An 18,085-nucleotide genomic window follows, 5' to 3' on the forward strand; every position below is an offset into this window, starting at 1 on the left:
TGGAAAGGAGTCCCTAGAATAGATTTCAATCTTTAAGACTGAGGCTTTCCCCATTCATTTGGAAATGTGCACTTATATCCTTATCAGCATTTTCACTAACCAATCAGAGCAGCTCCATTCTGACCAATCAGGACAGTGCTTTTTGGACAATCAAACTTTGAGGACTTAGTCTTGTCTTGCACGAGGATGGACCAATCAGAGACCAGGAGTGGGGACTTCTCTCTAAGCCAGCTTCTTTCTGGCTCTGGGAGCACACTTTCTCTTTCCACTGAAGATTGTTTCCTGGAGAAACAGGAAGAGGGAGATGGGAATGGAGCAGGTGGAGCAGACCAGAGCAGAGCAGAGCAGAGCTTGCTAGCCAGAGAGGGCCACCTTGCCACCTGCTGCTTCATACTAGTAACTGAGCTGCATCACAATGGAACTGTTTGCACTGAATAAAGTTCCCTTCTTCACTGCACCCTAAATTGGGGATTCCTGGTGGCACTGAACTGGCACTGATGACCATCAGCTGACAGGACTGTTTTATCTTATACTGGAGGTCCCTCCCCACCTCACAAAACAAAAGCAAAAGCACAGAAAAACAACCAATTTGGAGTATACAGATGAGATTCAGAGGGGCTAGTTTGCCCTCTAAGAGGTGATACGTTATGTCCTCTCAGTGATTCACACTTAGGCAAGAACTAGGCCATCAGGTCCTTGCCAGAGATCTGAGTTCCCGAGACTCAAAAAGGTGCTCATTTCCTGAGTAGTCCACCCTCATCCAGGCTTCTACTGGCAGTGCCCAGACTCCTGCTGTGCCCGCCCTGCTGCCCCACCCTCTCCTTCCCAGCACCCCGCCCCCCAGCGCCGCCCTTCTCCTCTTCCCACAGGCTCAGAGCTGACTCACTTCAGGGAAAGCTTGCGCTGTGGGCATTGTCTGCTCCCAAGCTCCTCCCAGGCTGCACCCACCTCAGGGACTACATAAGGGCGGTGCTTGCGCTGAGGGCATCTTCAGATCCTGAGCCTCCCCCAGACATCAGCCAGCAACGGGTGAGGTCCGGGAACCAGGCCCATTAGGGAAGGGAGACTGAGCCGGTGGGGGCTGCCCAGGGCTGCAGTTTGTGACAGTTTTTAGGCAGCCCAGGAGGCATAGCTTTTCATTGCTGGGGAGGGAGGGAGGGAAGGAGGGAGGGAGGGAGGGAGGGAGGAAGGAGAGGCCAATGTGATCCTAGAGGTTACTTTCCAATAACAACAGTAATAACTCAATGTATTACTTCCAGGGAAGCAGCCAGCACAACTATCCTTCCTTGCCCATCTCTGTGGAAACAAGCTGTGAGACAAGTCAGGATTGGTAAGCAGGCTTCTGGGCTGAGGAGGAAGGCCAGTCACCTGCACCTGAGGGTGTCTGAGAGGATGCTTGTCCCCTGCTCCTGGTGGGCTGCACCCTGACCCTCAGGTCTGTGCTGGGTTTTCAATCTCTCACTTCCCCTACCAGCCTTGAGACTTGGGACACTTCACCTCTCTAAACATTAGCAACTGAATCTTGAAAATGAGGAAAACTGATCACTTTGCTGAAATTTGCTTTAATGAGGAGTGGGTAGCTATGATTCTCTAGTAGAAAGTTATCATTTCGGGTAAAGGGTGGGAAATGTGTGTGCTCCCCTGCTGAGTAGGAAAGGCCCAGTCCTGGCTGCTGAGTCTGCAAGTCAGAGCCCTCCAGGATCCCTGGGTCCTGTCCCGGGTCTCTGATGGACCCTTGTCCAGTTCCCACCTGTGAGCTCATGAGACAGTGCTCTTGCCCTCCTGGAAAAAGAAAAGGAAGTACAAGTTTCCGGGTGTTTCAGGGCGGGGAAGATGTGGAGACCTGTCATTGCCCTATTTGCTGGTGTGCTAGGCCTCTGTCCTGTGTTGTAGCCTCACCATGGAGCAGCTGAGCTTGGCCAACACCCGGTTCGCAGTGGACCTCTTCCGCACCCTGAAGGACCACAACCCCTCCGGGAACATCTTCATCTCCCCCATAAGCATTTCCTCGGCGCTGGCCATGGTCTTTCTGGGGGCCAGAGGCACGACCGCGGCACAGATGTCCAAGGTCAGCAGAAACTAACAAAAGGAGCCTGGGTTCCCTGTGAGTCCCTACTGAGAAGGCGTGCCTTTGAGCTCTTACAGGGTGTTTTAAACACTGTACTTGTGTGTTCCACAGCTGCACACGACGAGGCCAGACTTCCAGAAAAGCCCCAAGAACAGCTCACTTACATGCAGGCTTTCACTCATGATTGAGTCCTTACTGAGCACATACTATGTGCTAGGCACTGTTTTTTGATTGGCTGAGGATACAGCAGTGAAGAAAGCTGTGAAAGCCCCGGTGGTGGCTGCTTCTGTTGCAGTGGGCAAATCTTTGAAGGCATCTCCTCTCCATTCAGATTTTCCAGTTTCTGCTTTGCATGCAACCCGCTACTCATTAATAAAGGCCTGCTGTGTAATGTTACCTTTCAGCACAAATAACACAGGGAATGCACCAAGTGGAGAAGTTGGCGGTGTTGCCTTTTTGAGGGAACAGGCCACCGTGGGATTGTATATGCTGAGACCTAGCCCGGAGCCTGGCACAAGGGCCTGTGTGGGTAGGAGGGTCCGAAGGATAGGAAAGAAGTGAGGTATGGCCGCTGCAGGGACCGGGCCAAGCCCTGGGTGCTAAGGCAGGTCCCTGTCACAGCGAGAAGAAGCAGTGATGCCTGGCCTTCCACCTGGCCTTCATGGGTGTGGGCTGCACCACTGTGCTGTGTGGTCTTTGTTGAATTCTGAGCCAGGAACTCCAGCTCTCCTTGAAGTAGGGGAAAGATTACAAGGTGCCGGTAAGTGGGGGAGGTCCAGCCTTGGATTCAAGTTTATCCATCTGTTCCAGCTCCAAATCTTTTATTTCCGCATTATCTTAACAACCAACCTTCTTTACCACTGCAGACATGAAAGCACTTTTATATTTTCCAAAACCCACTTTTTATTTTACCCCCGGTAATAATGGTTAGTTTCTTCTTGCAGGGTAATGTCAGCTTCTATTGTGAGGTTTATCCAGGCACTGTATTACCTCAGGAAAAATAGTTTTAAGGGTTCCCTTGCTTCTCCATTAAAGCAGATCTATCACAGCAACTGTGCAAGCATTCCCTATCTTGGTGAGTAACTGGGCTTTGTACATTGTGTAGGTTTATTCTTTGTGTGTAAAATAAGGAACCAGCCCAGGACTCATAAAACCATAAAGGGATTCTTGATTTGGAACATGAAAATTAAACTTTTGCTGAATATTAAGTTTATAGATGTTATTTTTAAGTTCCTGATGCTGATAATGTAGTTTAAAAATCCCCTCAATTCTGTAATACTTTTGTGCTCCCACATAGGGGATGATTCTCAGTTTTACTGTTTATTTCTGAGAACTTTCAGTAAAACTCTCTTTGATACAGAATTTATATATGAATATACAAGTTATGATTTTCTTTGGAGAAAAAGCAGACACAGGTAAATATTTAGCCTATTACCAACTTACATTCATGGGACTATTATTATAAAAAGAAGTGATATAAAAAGAGCTTATGATGTAATTATGTCTCACAAAGTTATACTTCTTAGATTCTCTATTCTTTTGTTCTCCAATGAAATTTTAATAAAGTATTGGGCTGATATTACTGATAATTAGTAATATAAGCATTAATTTAATTTGATAGAAGCAAATGTCAAGGAATCCGTTTCAAAATAAATGGCTGCAGAAAGAATGTTTTCTCTATTTTAGGCTCTTCACTTCGATGCGGTTAAGGAGATTCATTCCAGTTTCCAGAGTCTGAATGCTGATATCAACAAGCGCGGAGCTCCCTATATTCTGAAACTTGCTAACAGGTTATATGGAGAGAAAACCTATGAGTTCCTCCCTGTGAGTCCTTTACTTTCACATTCTAAAACTCACGAAACAGTGCAGACATTTTCCAGCACAATCAAGTCACAGAAGTCAGTTTTTATTTTATAAACATTCAGAAAACAATACAGAATTTAGATATATGGCAGTATCCCCATTAGAGATTTGATTTCATTTGATAGTCTTCACAGGAACAGATTGACCCTGGCTGTTTTACTAAAGCAAGAGTGAATTCCATAATCCACTTCCCAGAACAATCAGTGTATACTTATTTCTGAAAATGTTAGCCAAAGGTTAGAAAAGAATTGGTAAATTTTATGCAACAGCAAAACTACTGAACTGTACACTTAAAACGATTAAGGTGGTAAATTTAATGTTATGTGTTTTTTACTATAATGCTAAAGTATAAGGGTTAGCATTTGTTTTGTTAAAATGAAATTTATGTCTTTTAGGACAATTTCTAATGCTTTTAAGAATTTTAGAAATCCATTTCTGTATGTAGTAGGAGTTATTTGTGGGTTTTTGTGTGTGTGTGTGTGTGTGTGTGTGTGTCTGTGTATGTGTGTTTTTTAGCTATTTTATTTTAAACAGGAGTTCTTAGCTTCAACCCAGAAAATGTATGGAGCAGAACTGGCCAGTGTAGATTTTCAGCGAGCCTCTGAAGATGCAAGAAAGGTGATAAATGCGTGGGTCAAAGGGCAGACTGAAGGTAAGAGAGTGGGCCGAATGTAGTCATTCAGGACACACTGGCCGTTCTTTTCCTCCTTCCACTTTCCCAGCCTGCAGATGATTCCCTGCCCCTTTCCTCTGCCCTCACCCTCTCGCTGGGGCTAACCTCTGCCACTGCCCAGAGCGAGACAGCTTTTAAATGTGGAAATTCCTCAAAGTGGGAACTTCAACATGCTTTCACTGAAGCAGCTAAATATTTTCCCCATAAATTCACAAAACCACATTTTAAAATTAAAACTAACATTGAATGTAGGAAAAAAGGATAAAGCTTTGAGAAAAATCCATCCTGGCCAGATTATGGAAAAATCCTATATAATAAAAGCCTAATATGCTAAGTGCCTTGTCATCCAGTCAGTCGTCTATTCAACCAATCAAAGTGTAATATGCTAATGATATGCTAAGGCCACTCAACTGCTCACTATGATGTGCACTGACCACCAGAGGGCAGACACTCCAACCGGTTGGGACTGAGGGAGACAGGCAAGATATGCCCTGGCAGTCTCCCCCAATCCCTTCCTGGCTGGCCAACCTCCTGCATCCCTCTCCGGCCCTGACTGTGCATCGATGGGGTCCATCGGCTTGGCCTATGCCCTCTCACAATCCGGGACCCTTGGGGGATGTCAGAGAGCCAGTTTTGGCCCAATTCCACTCAAAACAGGAGCTGCCCCTTGGTGGTCATTGAGCTCCCACAGGGGGAGTGCCACTCAGCCAGAAGCTAGGCTCACAGCTGGTGAGTGCAGCGGCGGTAGTGGGAGCTTCTCCCGCCTCCAAAGCAGCGATAGGGATCTCTGACTGACGGCTTAGACCCACTCCCCATGGAAAGTTGGGGGTCCCTAAGCCGGCACTCGGACATCCCTCGAGGGCTCCTGGACTGCAAGATGGCGCAGGTCAGAACGAGGGACCGAATTTGGTGCACCGGCCTCTAGTCTGTAATAATAAAAGCATAATATGCTAATTAGATGAGACAACCTTCTGGAGACCTTCCGGGCGAAGCTGTGGCAGTGGGGACCTAGGCAGCCACAGCAGCAGAGGCCGAGCCCCTTGCATGAATTTCGTGCGTGGGGCCTCTAGGATTCTCATACTTGTGACACAAACTGCTGTGACCATAGTATTTTGTCAAATGTCTTGTCAAAGCTGTCGGGGTGGCTCCATCTCAGCTGTTTCTCCACCACAACTCTCTCTAACCTCATCCAGGTCTGAGGCCAGGCACTTACCCAACACCTGTCTCCCATCCAAGGCATTCTTCATGGCCAAGCTGTGGTCACAGGGGAACTGGTGTTTAGAGGACTAACTGTCCTCACCTTCGGATATCTGTTAAAATACTTTCTGTGAGAGCAGCTTCCACTTGGAGGCTTTGAAGAAATGACTTATTTAAAAATCATTTTCATTAAGAAATAATTTTTATGTCTGCCAAAGAATGGCCATTCACTGAGAAGGCTCATTGTTTCTCATATAATGCAGAGAAGATTTCCTGTTTTCAGCTTTTAAACCCTTTAGTTGGTTTACTTACAGTTGAAACACACTGGTAGGGTGTTCCTAACTTAATACATTAATGGGAATTAAATAAAAGGTATCAATTTGTATCGCATTACAATACAATTCAAAATTGGAATGCTGATATGTGAATTTTTTAAAAAAAACTTACTTTATTCTTTAGGTAAAATTCCAGAATTGTTGGCTGCAGGCATGGTTGATAATATGACTAAACTTGTGCTAGTTAATGCCATCTATTTCAAAGGAAACTGGCAGGAGAAATTCAGTAAAATGGCCACAACCGATACACCTTTCAGATTGAATAAGGTGAGATGATGTGATGATAAAATTGCTCTTTGCTCTAAGAGAACGCAGATGATAATGTGAGTGACTTGGTTTTTTCGACTGTTCAGAAAGACACAAAAACAGTGAAAATGATGTATCAGAGGAGCACATTCCCACTTGGCTACATCGAGGACCTTAAGTGCCGGGTGCTGGAGCTGCCTTACCAGGGCGGGGAGCTCAGCATGGTCATCCTGCTGCCAGATGACATCGAGGACGAGGCCACGGGTCTGAAGAAGGTAACGGCTCCCACGCTCATGCTTCATGTTTCCGTCTGACACAGCGGTGCTGCCTGTGTGTATGCTGTGTGGTAGTAGCCCACCAATGTTTGCTACTCTGAAGCCCTAAGATTAACTTTTCAGTGACTGTCAGTGAACAGTTGTGGTGGGTGACATCTAAGGACGTATGTTAAATTTAACATGTCAGATGCTGGCCGTCCGCTGCGCGCTGCTCACCGCCCCGCTGGCCGTGCCGGGGATGCGGCGGCCCCGTGGCGCTGTCCGTGCTGGAGGTGGAGAGCGATGTGCTGACCAGCAGGCCCGGCGCCAACGTTACCCTGCCCTGTCCAGGCGGGAAACCGGGAGACAATGCCACGGTCCACTGGGTGCTCAGGAATCAGGGGACAGGCTCGAGCCACGACTGATGGGCTGGTCTGGGAAGGAGGCTGCTCCTGCGATCCGTGCAGCTCAGCGGCTCCGGGAACTGTTCAGGCTACCAGGATGGCCTCCTGGTTGGAACCAGGCGCCTGCTGGTGGCGGGTCCTCCCGAAGAGCCTCCGCTCTCCTGCTTCCCGAAGAGCCCCGTCAGCATCGTCTTCTGTGAGGGGAGCCCGCAGAGCCCCCGTCCCGGAGCACCAGGGCCATGCTGTTGGTGAGGAAGTCCCAGCACGATCCGGCGGGAGACTCCCAGGAGCCAAGCCAGTATTCCCGGGAGTCCCAGAAGTTCCCCTGCCAGCTGGCAGTCCCCGAGGGAGACAACGCTTTCTACAGCGTGTCCCTGTGCGTGGCCAACAGTGCTGGCAGCTGGTCCAGCAGACCCCACACATTTGAGGGTAACGGAATCCTGCGACTCGACCCACCCGTCAACATCACGGTCACCGCCGTGGACCGAAACCCCCGCTGGCTCACTGTCGCCTGGCAAGACCCGCCCTCCTGGAATTCCTGTTTCTACAGGCTGCAGTCTGAGCTCCGATACCGGGCCGCACGCTCCAAGGCTTTCACAACACGGATGGTCAAGGAGCTCCAGTATCACTGCACCGTCCGTGATGCCTGGAGTGGCAGGAGGCACGTGGTGCAGCTGCGCGCCCGGGAGGAATTCGGGCACGGCCTGTGGAGCGAGTGGAGCCAGGAGGTTCTGGGCACCCCCTGGACAGAACCCACGAGCTTTTCAACTGCGCCCAGGGTGGAGGTGTCCTCCACGAAGGCACCTACTACCAAGAAAGACGACGACAACATCTCCTCAAACTATCCCGCAAATGCAAGAAGCTTCCCAGTGCAAGAGTCTCCAGGACCACTGTACACACTCCTGGTGGCCGGAGGAAGCCTGGGCTCGGAGCGCTCCTCTGCATGGGCGTTGTCCTGAGGTTCAGGGAGACGTGGAAGCTGCAGGCCCTGAAAGAAGGCCAGACCAGCATGCACCCACCGTGTTCCTTGGGACAGCTGGTCCCCGAGAGGCCGAAGCCCACGCCAGTGCTGGTCCCCCACATCTCCCCGCCGGTGTCCCCCAGCAGCCTGGGGTCGGATAACACCTCGAGGCACAGCCAACCCCATGCCAGGGGCTCATAGAGCCCGTATGACATCAGCAACAGAGATTACTTCTTCCCCCAGTAGCTGGCTGGCTGGCGCCTGGCGGGCTGGGCTGTCAGACCCGCTGAAATGTGTGGATGGCAAAGCACAAGCGGCTTCTCACCGTCGTTTCAGCTCATCTCAGGTGCGTGGGGCCTCTGGCTGCGCTGTCACCGAGGGGCCTCACAGAAGGTTCTGGGTGAACACAGGTGTGCTGACCTGATCAGAAGGAAGAGGTGGTTGAGTTTTTGAACCCCTCTTTCCCACAGCCCTGCCTGCAGGGGTTACAATGAACGTGGGCCCCATGCAGGGAGCGCTGTCGAGTCCACTGGACACTCGGGCGGGCAGAGCCGGGCATCTGCAGAGGCCTCGGACCCTGGGCTTCGTGTGGACAAGCTGCCGGCCCCCTGCTCACCTGACCTGGCTCCACATGCCGCACCCTCAGGAGGTGGTATGGATTTCCAGCCAAAGACACCCCCCACCCCGAGTCACCTATCTCCTGGCCCACGGCACAGTTTCACCTTCTAGCTCAAACTCTTGAAGCCCAAGTGCCTTTGCAATTCAGTTTCCTAGGCCTGAGGCCGGCGTTTCTTCAGTCGCCCAGGCTGGGGGAGCTCTCCACTGTCTTGCCTCTCCTCCCCACACTGGATACAGCTGAGGGGAGTGTGAGTAGCATCTCAGGACCAGGTGGTTTGAAGTGGAATTGCAATGAGCTCCTCATTAGCATGTTGCTCAATGTGAATGTTAACCTTAAGCACCTGCTGAACCCAGAAGCCACTGCACTGACTCAGTTTCCCTCTCTGGATCCCAGGACTTGAGGGGGAGAGAAACAGAGAGGGAGTAGGGGCGTGGCGACAAGGTCTCCACTCACAGTAACGGTGCTGGGTGAGACGCAGCCTCTGGAAACCACTATTCTCCTTCCTCCGTGCCCCCCCACCCCCCGAAAGGAAAACAGCATTGGGGGAGGGCTCCCGGCTTTCGGGGGGCGTGGGTGCCAGGGAGACCAAACTGTTGGACTCAAACTGTTGATTGTGTTTTCACCTGAGCCTGAGTACCGAGGAGAGAACGTATTTATGTGAAAAGACATAAGAACCGGCAAGAATGTATGTGAACTTGGTCTTTACAGAAGCGCTGACGTTTTCCCTGAGAGCACGGAAGGTCCCCAGCCAGCTGAGGGTCTGTAGGTAAACAACTCGGGCAGAAGCCCTCACTGTGTTTGGCACAAAACTGAGTCAAATGAGAAAGAGGAGGCGAAAAAAGAAATGATTTTCCCCTCTTAGAGAAGAGACTCTGGTTTCATTCTAAATTTTGTTTTTGTCTTAAAAGTGAAAGAAATCGCCTGCTGCTTCTCTAATTTAAGGGAAGAGCAGCTGTGACTCCCCCCCCCCCGCCCCCCAGGTTGGGAAGGACCGGCTTCCGGGTTGGTGTTGGGAAGTGGCCTCCCAGGGCTGCCCAGCAAGGTCAGTTGCAAACCCCCACCCCCGACAGCCAGGAGCCCTGGTTATCCGGGGGCAGGGGGATTCATTGCTGCCCGCCCTCAACCCGTGCCTTCCTCTTCTTTAGTTCCTTGAATTTGATTCAGTTCAGCTAAATGTCTAGCCGTGACTCTGAGACTAACCCACTTCAGCTCACTTTTCTGTCCGGGCTTTGAAAATTCAGTGATGAGCGGGGTTCCCCAGACTAGTACCCTCCAGCATCATGGGGTGTCCCAGAATGAGGCTGTGATTAAAATCCATTGGGTAACTGAGGACCAAAAATTTACCAGACCACAACCTTTTCTAGGAGTCTGCCCTTTCAGAAAAACAACCACCAGCACCGGGCAGGTGGCAAAGGATGAACATGACCGCCTTTTATTTGCTGTTTGCTGGGTTCAAACTGTTACTATGTTGGGCAAGTGGTGATTTTCATTGCTGGCTTTGACTCAAGTGTCAGACCCCATTGCTGCCTTAGGCAACTCTCTTAAGTGTGACTGAAGGCAGGCAGGTGTGTGTGTTTCTATAAAGTTTCTTTGAGAACAGCATGTTAAAGGGAAATATTTAAAAAAACAAACAAACAAAAAAAAACGAGACTGCCTGAGAAAGGGTGATTCTGCCCCTGGTTCTTTAATACTTTATAAAGGTTTTAACCACAACCTCTATTATCAGAGCCGTGCTAGTGGGAGATGTGAAATCAGATAGCTCCTGATGGCTGAGAGCGAGGCAGCTTTGATCTCCAAATTGTTATTACTTTCATTATTATTGTAACGGAACTGCTTTTTTTTTTTTTTAATTGAAGAGGGTTTTTTTTTTCTTTACATTTTTATAAGCTAGTGTACATGAAGGAAAAGTGTTTGTCTTCTCTGGGTTGTGGGCTGTGCTCAGTGGACACAGGTGTACACCCTACGCTTTCTCTGTCCTCGGATCTATGGCCCGTGACCCTGTATTTTCAGCCCACGGGTCATTCTCACCTGTGTTTCTGCAGCTCACGCGCTGCCTTTTATCCTCAGCAAAGATGCTCCTCACCCAGTGCCCGCAGCAAGCTGCCACAGCCAGATGTGAAAGGTTGGCATGCTGACAATGGATAGTAAACATGACAACTTATCCTTCTGGGTTGGAAAAGTTACAAATATGCTGGTTCAAGATCTTAACTAAAGTGGTCATTAATTCGTGTAGCATTAAGAAACTGTTTGTTCAGATGTCCAGGGGGTGGCATTGGCTGTGCCTATGAAGCCATCGGTCACTCAGAGAGCTCTTTGCTGGGATGGGGCCCAGGCCCCGCTGGTTTTCTGCCAGGCTCTGGGCTCACTCTGTGTTGATTTCCCTGATCTCCTGGGGAGAGAGGGTGGTGGCAGGAAACACCTTCATTAGGTGTGGAATCTGCTGCTGGGACTGGGGCTGCAGTCCACCTGGTGGCGAACAGAGCCCTGTGGAGCAGGCCGGGAGTGACCATGGGGTGTGGGTCTCCTGCAGAATGCCCAGGAACTTCTTGCCCTGCTGCTTGGTTGCTGAGCTGTATTGCCCCCTCTAAGGTTGACTCTGCTGGGGAGGAAGCTGGCATCCAGCTCCAGGTGGAGTTGGTGAGAAATTTACCTTAATTTGGAGAAGCAGGGGCAACTGTTTGGTCTTTCAGACCATGAGCATGGAACCCAGTTTTCCCATGTGGGCAGCGGGGCTGTGACTGGAAGGCCTCCTGGCTCCGGTCCTGCACCAGACGCTCCTGAGCGTCCCCTAGAGGTCCTGCCAGCATCATATGCGCTCTGTGGTCTGGTGCTAGCGCAGGTGTGCTTCTATGGCAACCTTAATAATTTTTTTAATTTGCTAATTTTTATTTTATTTTCAATTATGGCTGGCATTCAATATTGTTTTGCAACCTTAATAATTATTAAGGAACATTGTCAGTTGTATGAACATATGCTCGAACCAAGATCTGCTTTAGAAGGAACGGATTGGAACAGCATGTAGCAAGGCTGTTAATTAATTAGAGAAACCATTTTTGGATGGCGATCACACAACTGTTAAATACCTCAACTTTTCTTTGGAGATGAAAATAATAGTTTTAAGTTTTTATTTTTTTACCTAATTACCTAAGAGCAAATACCAAAGGCTGATGTCTGTATATGGGGCAAAGCGTCAGTATAATATGTATTTCAATGTTTTATTGTTTTATCAGCTATTTTGCATTTAAAGTGAAAATTGTGTTTGAAATAAATAATTTCTAAAGCTGAAAAAAAATTTAACATGTCAGTGGCAGCTCACAGAAATTTTCTTAAATGAACTTTAGAGGAAAGTGCAGTAAAATTAGAATTATTTTATTGAAACAAATATATTAAAATTAAAAATCCCTAAACATTTATATTACGTAGCTTCAACTTATACTATGAGATCCTATTATTACACTGCTCATTCTCATCACAATTCATATAGATTGTGAATTAATTTCTAAGAGCTACATGGCAGAGAAGACCCATATGAAAGCTAAGCCTATTTTCTCATATGAACTTTGTATGATGTTTCTATTTTATTTCAGTTAAAGGAGAAGACATTTCTTGTCAGGCTAGGACTAGGCAAAACTGTGAAGATTATGGTTTCTTTAGTGTCTCTAGCCTGCTGTGTGGTTTTTCTCTACCCTCTCCCTAACCAAACTGTTATCAGGAAGAGGTCCAATATTAATTATTTGCATGTGTAAAGTCTGTATTAAAATCAGTATTTCCTTCTTTTAATTGTATTTTCATATTAGTCTCTTCTCTGATTATAAAGAGAAATTCTCCAGTCTCATAAAAGAGATAATCAGCATCAGTAGTACAAGTGGAATGATGGGTCCATTCTAGTCCAATAGTAGTAGTACTATGCTAATGATAATAGCTGACATTCTTGTGGCACTTACTGTGTCACATTAAATCATTTAATGCTCACAACAATGCTATAAGGTGGGTACTATTATTAACCCTCTCCCAATATTAGATGAGGAACTAGTCCCTTTTCTTTTTTTACCCACAGCTAAATCTATTAGAGATTATTTCAGCACAGTGAGTTCACAGATAACCACAGTGATCATTAGGGTTCAGAATAGAAGAAATAGAAGAAAACTTTTTAATTTTACCTTGCACCAATCAACCAGTTAAAGGAATAACAGCCATCGTGGCCTATCACAGTAATCCAGTGTGGTAGGGGTTTAGGAAAGCCTGGGTGGATGGATGGGTGGGTGGGTGGATGGATGGGTAGTTGAAGCATCTGATGTCCAAAGTTCCTGTTACTTGGGCCCTTGATGACTTGAAATACAGGTCTGTTCTATTACCACCAATTGCTGAAAAGAAATGAAATCCTCCCAATGGAATCTATTTTGGTATAAAACATGAAAAAAAACTAATTAGCAACTGATAACGTGAGTCCCTTCATGTAAATAATGTTTATTACCTTGTTTATGTGAAGTAGTTCTCACCTCTTCTTTTGCCCATTCTCATTTCAGATCGAAGAACAATTGACCTTAGAAAAACTGCATGAGTGGACCAAACCTGAAAATCTGAGTTACACTGAAGTCAACGTCCACCTGCCCAGGTTCAAGCTGGAAGAGAACTACAACCTCAACTCTCACCTGGACAGCCTGGGTATAGAGGATCTCTTTACTACCAGGGCTGATTTGTCTGGCATGTCAAGAGCCAGAGATATTTTTCTATCAAAAATTATACACCAGTCTTTTGTGGAAGTAAATGAGGAGGGCACAGAAGCATCAGCTGCCACCGATTTAATTCTCATGAATTGCTCGCTTATGCCAGAGGAAAATTTTGTGGCCGACCATCCATTCATTTTTTTCATTCGACACAATCCCTCAACTAACATCCTGTTCTTGGGCAGACTTTCTTCCCCGTAGAGACTGTGGAAATCCAAGGCCAAGCTCAGAGCTTTATCACTGGCCCTTTCAATGGTGATAGTTTTCATATATCTTCCGCAACAAATCTACCATCCCAAACAAATCTCTAACTTCCTTTGTAATGTCAGCTCTGTTGGCTGTTTATACCCATTAACTTTGGCATAGGTGTCTATTTTCCTTTCTTTATATTGAAAAATTCAGTGATTGCTTTTGAATGCACCAAGCAGATATGTAGATGCTTGACAGTGTAGTAACTAAGAAACTGCTGTACTCTCTTGATAACCATGAGAAAAATTATAACATTGTAATTTATTTCACAGATAGACTTCTGGAAGCTATGATAGAGAGACATTCATTGTTGAAGGGAGGCTTAAAAACAGACATTCAATTGAAATAAAGGAGAGAAGCCCAATTAAGGGTTGGATTATGAAGATAAATTTGCCTTGGCCAGTGTTTCTGACCCTTTGTTCTACAGTGTTACTGACCCTTTCTCCTACAGGATTAGTATTCTATTATAGCCCCGCTGATTTCAAACTATTAAAGAGCTTATTTCCCATTCCACCTGGTTTGTAGTTTGTGTGGGATCACAAGGAGTGAAGAAGTAAGGATCTTATCTTAAAAGATGCCATGAAACTACAAAAAGGAAAGTGTAGTAGGAGAGACTGTCAAGCAAGAGGGGGTGCAAAGTACACACTGTTACCAGCTTCTTGTGTGTTTTCTGTAAGGGCTCCTGATTTCCATCATCTAGTCCACTCTGTGATAGCAATGGGATGGCTTTATGCAATGCTGGATGGGGGAGGGGCTCTGTGATCATTATAAACCTTAGTCAAATGCACTCCTTGGAATGGGGATTGAAATGCTGCATTTTCTTGCTCACTCAAAGCTGGTTGGCTGGATAATAATATTTCCTAAGATTCTGCTAGCCAGACTGTTCTCAGTCCTCTTCTTTCTATCTGATCCCAGAAAAGACAGGACTAATGGGGTTCTTGGACTGAGAATACTGACATCCACGATGATAGTCAGTGACTCCATGAAAGAAAAAGATTTTAGCAAACTTGTTAACAAGCTTTCCTTCCTTTTTTTCTTAAAATACAGTACTGGCTTCTACAACATTCAAGGTTCTCTTAGCTATAGGAAAAACAAGAAAAGCAAGTCACTGCATTCTGTAATCCTTCTCTTTGGGCTCTTATGCTAAAATCTACTCAGTGGTTTAGAGTAAATTGTGCTATTCAGATAGAAACTGAACTGCCTGGTCCCATGCAACTCTGCTCAAATCCTTCTCTTTATATATGAGAGAACAGGCTCGTGTAATATAAATAAATTATTGAAGGTTAAAACACCTAGTAAACTTCAGAGCAGAAACTAGAATTCAATAAATATTTTATGTGGAGAACATCTAATTCTTTACTGTAATGGTGAACTAGGTAACTCAGACCTTTTAACACAACAACAACAAAAAAAACAAACCAAGCAAGCATGAGCCCAAAGGCAAGGGATCTGCCATGATTATGAAGAAGTACTCAGCAATCCGGGGTAAATTGGTGACTATGGAAACTGGGGCACTTTTCCTCCAGGACCATTTCCCAATCCAAGAGAGGTAAAGAGGGCATGAAGCAGGGATTTTGATGATGTTCAAGGCCTGGCAGGCAGAATTTTGGCCTGTCAAGTATGGGGACACCATTGTGACCCTGTGCTTTCAATTGGCAACATAAGAACTACACTCTAGGAGTATGACTGAAGCAGCTCAGAATGTAGCCCTGATGTAAGTCCTTGGACAGTCCCCCAAATTCCAGTCTCTTGAATTGGATTACATCTATTCTGGTTTGCTACTGTCCAGAGGCATATGGAAGAAGCAAACAAAATCACCCCTAGGGGACGATCACCCATAAACCTCAAATTCTACATAATAAAAGCCTAATATGCAAATTGTCCCCTCTGGTGGTGGTTTGACCAGGAGAATGAGAGTTCGACCGCTCACTATGCTGTGCGCTGACCACCAGGGAGAAACATGGAACACGGCATCTGGCAGTAGTGGAGGGGCTACTGCCCAGATGGGCCCCAACGTGAGCAAGAGCGGGACCATGGTGGGATGGTGGAGCAGGTGAGTGGGAGGAACCAGGCCATGGAGGTCCCACAAGATCATAATGGAGCTGAAAATTTCCTATTGCCTGGTGATGTTGTAGCCACCATAACACTATAGTGCAAGGCATTACTTATGTGTTTGTGGTGACGCTGGTGTAAACAAACCTACTGCACTGCCAGCCACAGAAAAGTATAGCATATTCAATTATGCACAGTACATGATATTTGATAATGATAGTAAATGTAGTTATTATAACTTTTATCATTATTTTAGACTGGGTAATTTTTCTATTTATGAAAGAACAATGTGCTGTAAAACAGTATGGGATGTTACAATGGCAGCAGCCTCATACATTTTGTGTTTATTGTGTTTCTTAATGGAATCATTGTCTCTTGTGCTGGACTTAATCTCATGCTGTTTTTTACAGTAACATGCTGCACAGAGTTTTCACCTAGGGACAATAGGCTACACCACATTGCCCAGGTCTAGAGTGGACTGTACTGTCTAGGTTTGTGTAAGTGCACTTTATGATGTTTGCACTACCACAAACTTGCCTAACAACATGTTTCTTAAAACATATCCCAAAGGTAAGTGGCACATATTTGTACAATAATATTAGACTAGAGGCCCAGTGCATGAAATTCGTGCATGGGATGGGGGGGGGGGGGAATGTCTCCCTCAGCCCAGCCTGCACCCTCTCCAATCCAGGACCCCTCGGGGGATGTCCGACTGCCAGTTTAAGCCTGATCCCAGTCGGACATCCCTCTCACAATCTGGGACCACTGGCTCCTAACTGCTCACCTGCCTAACTGCCTGATTACCCCTAAATGCCCCCCTGATGGCCTGATCACCCCCAACTGACCCCCCTGCGATCCTGGTCACCCCCAACTGCCCCTTCCGCCGGACTGTTCACCCTTTACTGCCCCTCCCCCCCGCTGGCCTGGTCGCCGAACTGAACCCCTCCAACAGCCGGATCGCCCCTCACTGCCCCTATCTGCCAGCATTGTTGCCCCTCACTGCCCCCCCTACCAGCCTGGTCATTCCTAACTATCCCCCGCTGCTGGCCTGGTCGCCCCACGCAGCCTGCTGCTCAGTCCTTTGATTGCTCCTCACTAACCCCTCCTCCGGGGTCTCTGTCTGCTCTCCAGATGCCGCGTCCATGCATGTCACCACCCCTTTGTCGGGGGTCACCCAGTATAGAGCCGTGTTCCCTCTGCCACCACTTTCTCACCTCTCCTCTGTGTTCCGGGACCCTCAGAATGATGTCCTCCCCACCTCGTCTCTGTGCTAAATAGCCAGTTTCCACTCACAAATCCAAACACTGCTGGTCCATCTGAACTCATTCATCAGCACATTCATCCCGCGGGTCCTCCTTTCTGAGCGCGGAGCCTGGCCAGACCGCACTGTGAGCCCAGACAGGAAGGAATCCTGGCCAAGACTGGGGGGCCAGGCTGGGACAGGGGGCAGAGTGAAAGGACACCTTCTCTGGGGAAGAAGCAGTGCCCCCTGAGCATGTGGTGCTTGAGGCATCTACCTGGGAACAGGGGTCAGGGCTCTGTAGAGTGTTTACCACCCGCACCTCCTCCCCCTTCACTTCTCCTCTTCCTTCACCTCTTCTTCCTCCTTCCCCTCTTCTTCCTCCTTCCCCTCCTCCTCTCTCTCTTCCTCCCAGTCCTGCTCTTCTCCCTTCTCCTCATCCTCACCCGCTTCTCCCTTCTTCCCTCCTCTTCCTGCTCCTCTGATTTTACAAGTGTTTCAGATGATCAGAGTAATGTTGATGGGCTGGGCTGCGTGGCATATTTGAACTGGGGGCGAGGAGCTGAGCATGCTCATTCTGCTGCCTAAACACTACGTGGACCTCAGCCAGGTGAGGTGAGCAGGGACACCCTCCGTGCCCTTCCTCAGGACAGAGCTCTCACCAGCTGTGTCTGCCTTTAAGCTGGTGACGGGGCCACAGGCTGTGGAGCACGGTGTGCAGCAGGGGGCTTGGACTCTACCTGCTACTCAAGACCCACTTCTCCAGTATGACCTCTCCCAATTATTACCTCAGGGGCTCCCCTTTTCTCATCTCTGAACCGGGCAGAACAAGAACGTCTGCCTGAGGGTTTTGATGAGGATGAAGTGGGGGTAATCCACGGACAAGCTTAGCACATCGCCTTGTGCGATAAGCCCACTTTAAATGAATCCTTATCAGTGACCTGATCATTGTGGTTAGGGGTATATTGTAAAGAGCCTTGTCTTTATTCAGAACCTGAATCAGTGGGTGGGAACAAGCTCAGGCATTAACCTAAGGAGGGAGGGGGTGAGGAGGGCGGGGCCAGCGCTCAGGGCACAGGGTCAGGAACAGTCCCCACTGGCTCTCATCTCCCCCCACCCCCCGCCCCCGCCCTTGTTTTCTGTGAGCATAAGTCTTGGGTGAGAGGATCCACTGCTGCCAATAGGCTCTGGCCCAGC

At 47.7% G+C, this 18,085-nt stretch overlaps 1 protein-coding gene and 1 pseudogene across 2 annotated transcripts; both read left to right on the forward strand.

Annotated features, from left to right (window-relative positions):
- The first annotated feature begins 970 nt into the window (after positions 1 to 970).
- LOC307103771 (leukocyte elastase inhibitor-like) lies at positions 971 to 14,109 on the forward strand. The gene is made up of 8 exons (XM_079778281.1): positions 971 to 1,029; positions 1,260 to 1,330; positions 1,894 to 2,068; positions 3,755 to 3,892; positions 4,466 to 4,583; positions 6,261 to 6,403; positions 6,490 to 6,657; positions 13,147 to 14,109. The coding sequence occupies exons 3-8, from the start codon at positions 1,901 to 1,903 to the stop codon at positions 13,546 to 13,548; spliced, it is 1,137 nt and encodes a 378-aa protein (XP_079634407.1). The 5' UTR covers positions 971 to 1,029; positions 1,260 to 1,330; positions 1,894 to 1,900; the 3' UTR covers positions 13,549 to 14,109.
- On the forward strand, positions 6,664 to 9,641 carry LOC307103766 (interleukin-6 receptor subunit alpha-like; annotated as a pseudogene). Its single transcript has one exon. The product of its transcript is annotated as an interleukin-6 receptor subunit alpha-like (transcript).
- Positions 14,110 to 18,085: the final 3,976 nt, after the last annotated feature.

This window comes from Cnephaeus nilssonii, assembly GCF_951640355.1.
Source record: "Cnephaeus nilssonii genome assembly, chromosome: 7".
In the NCBI taxonomy this organism is placed as follows: domain Eukaryota; kingdom Metazoa; phylum Chordata; class Mammalia; order Chiroptera; family Vespertilionidae; genus Cnephaeus; species Cnephaeus nilssonii.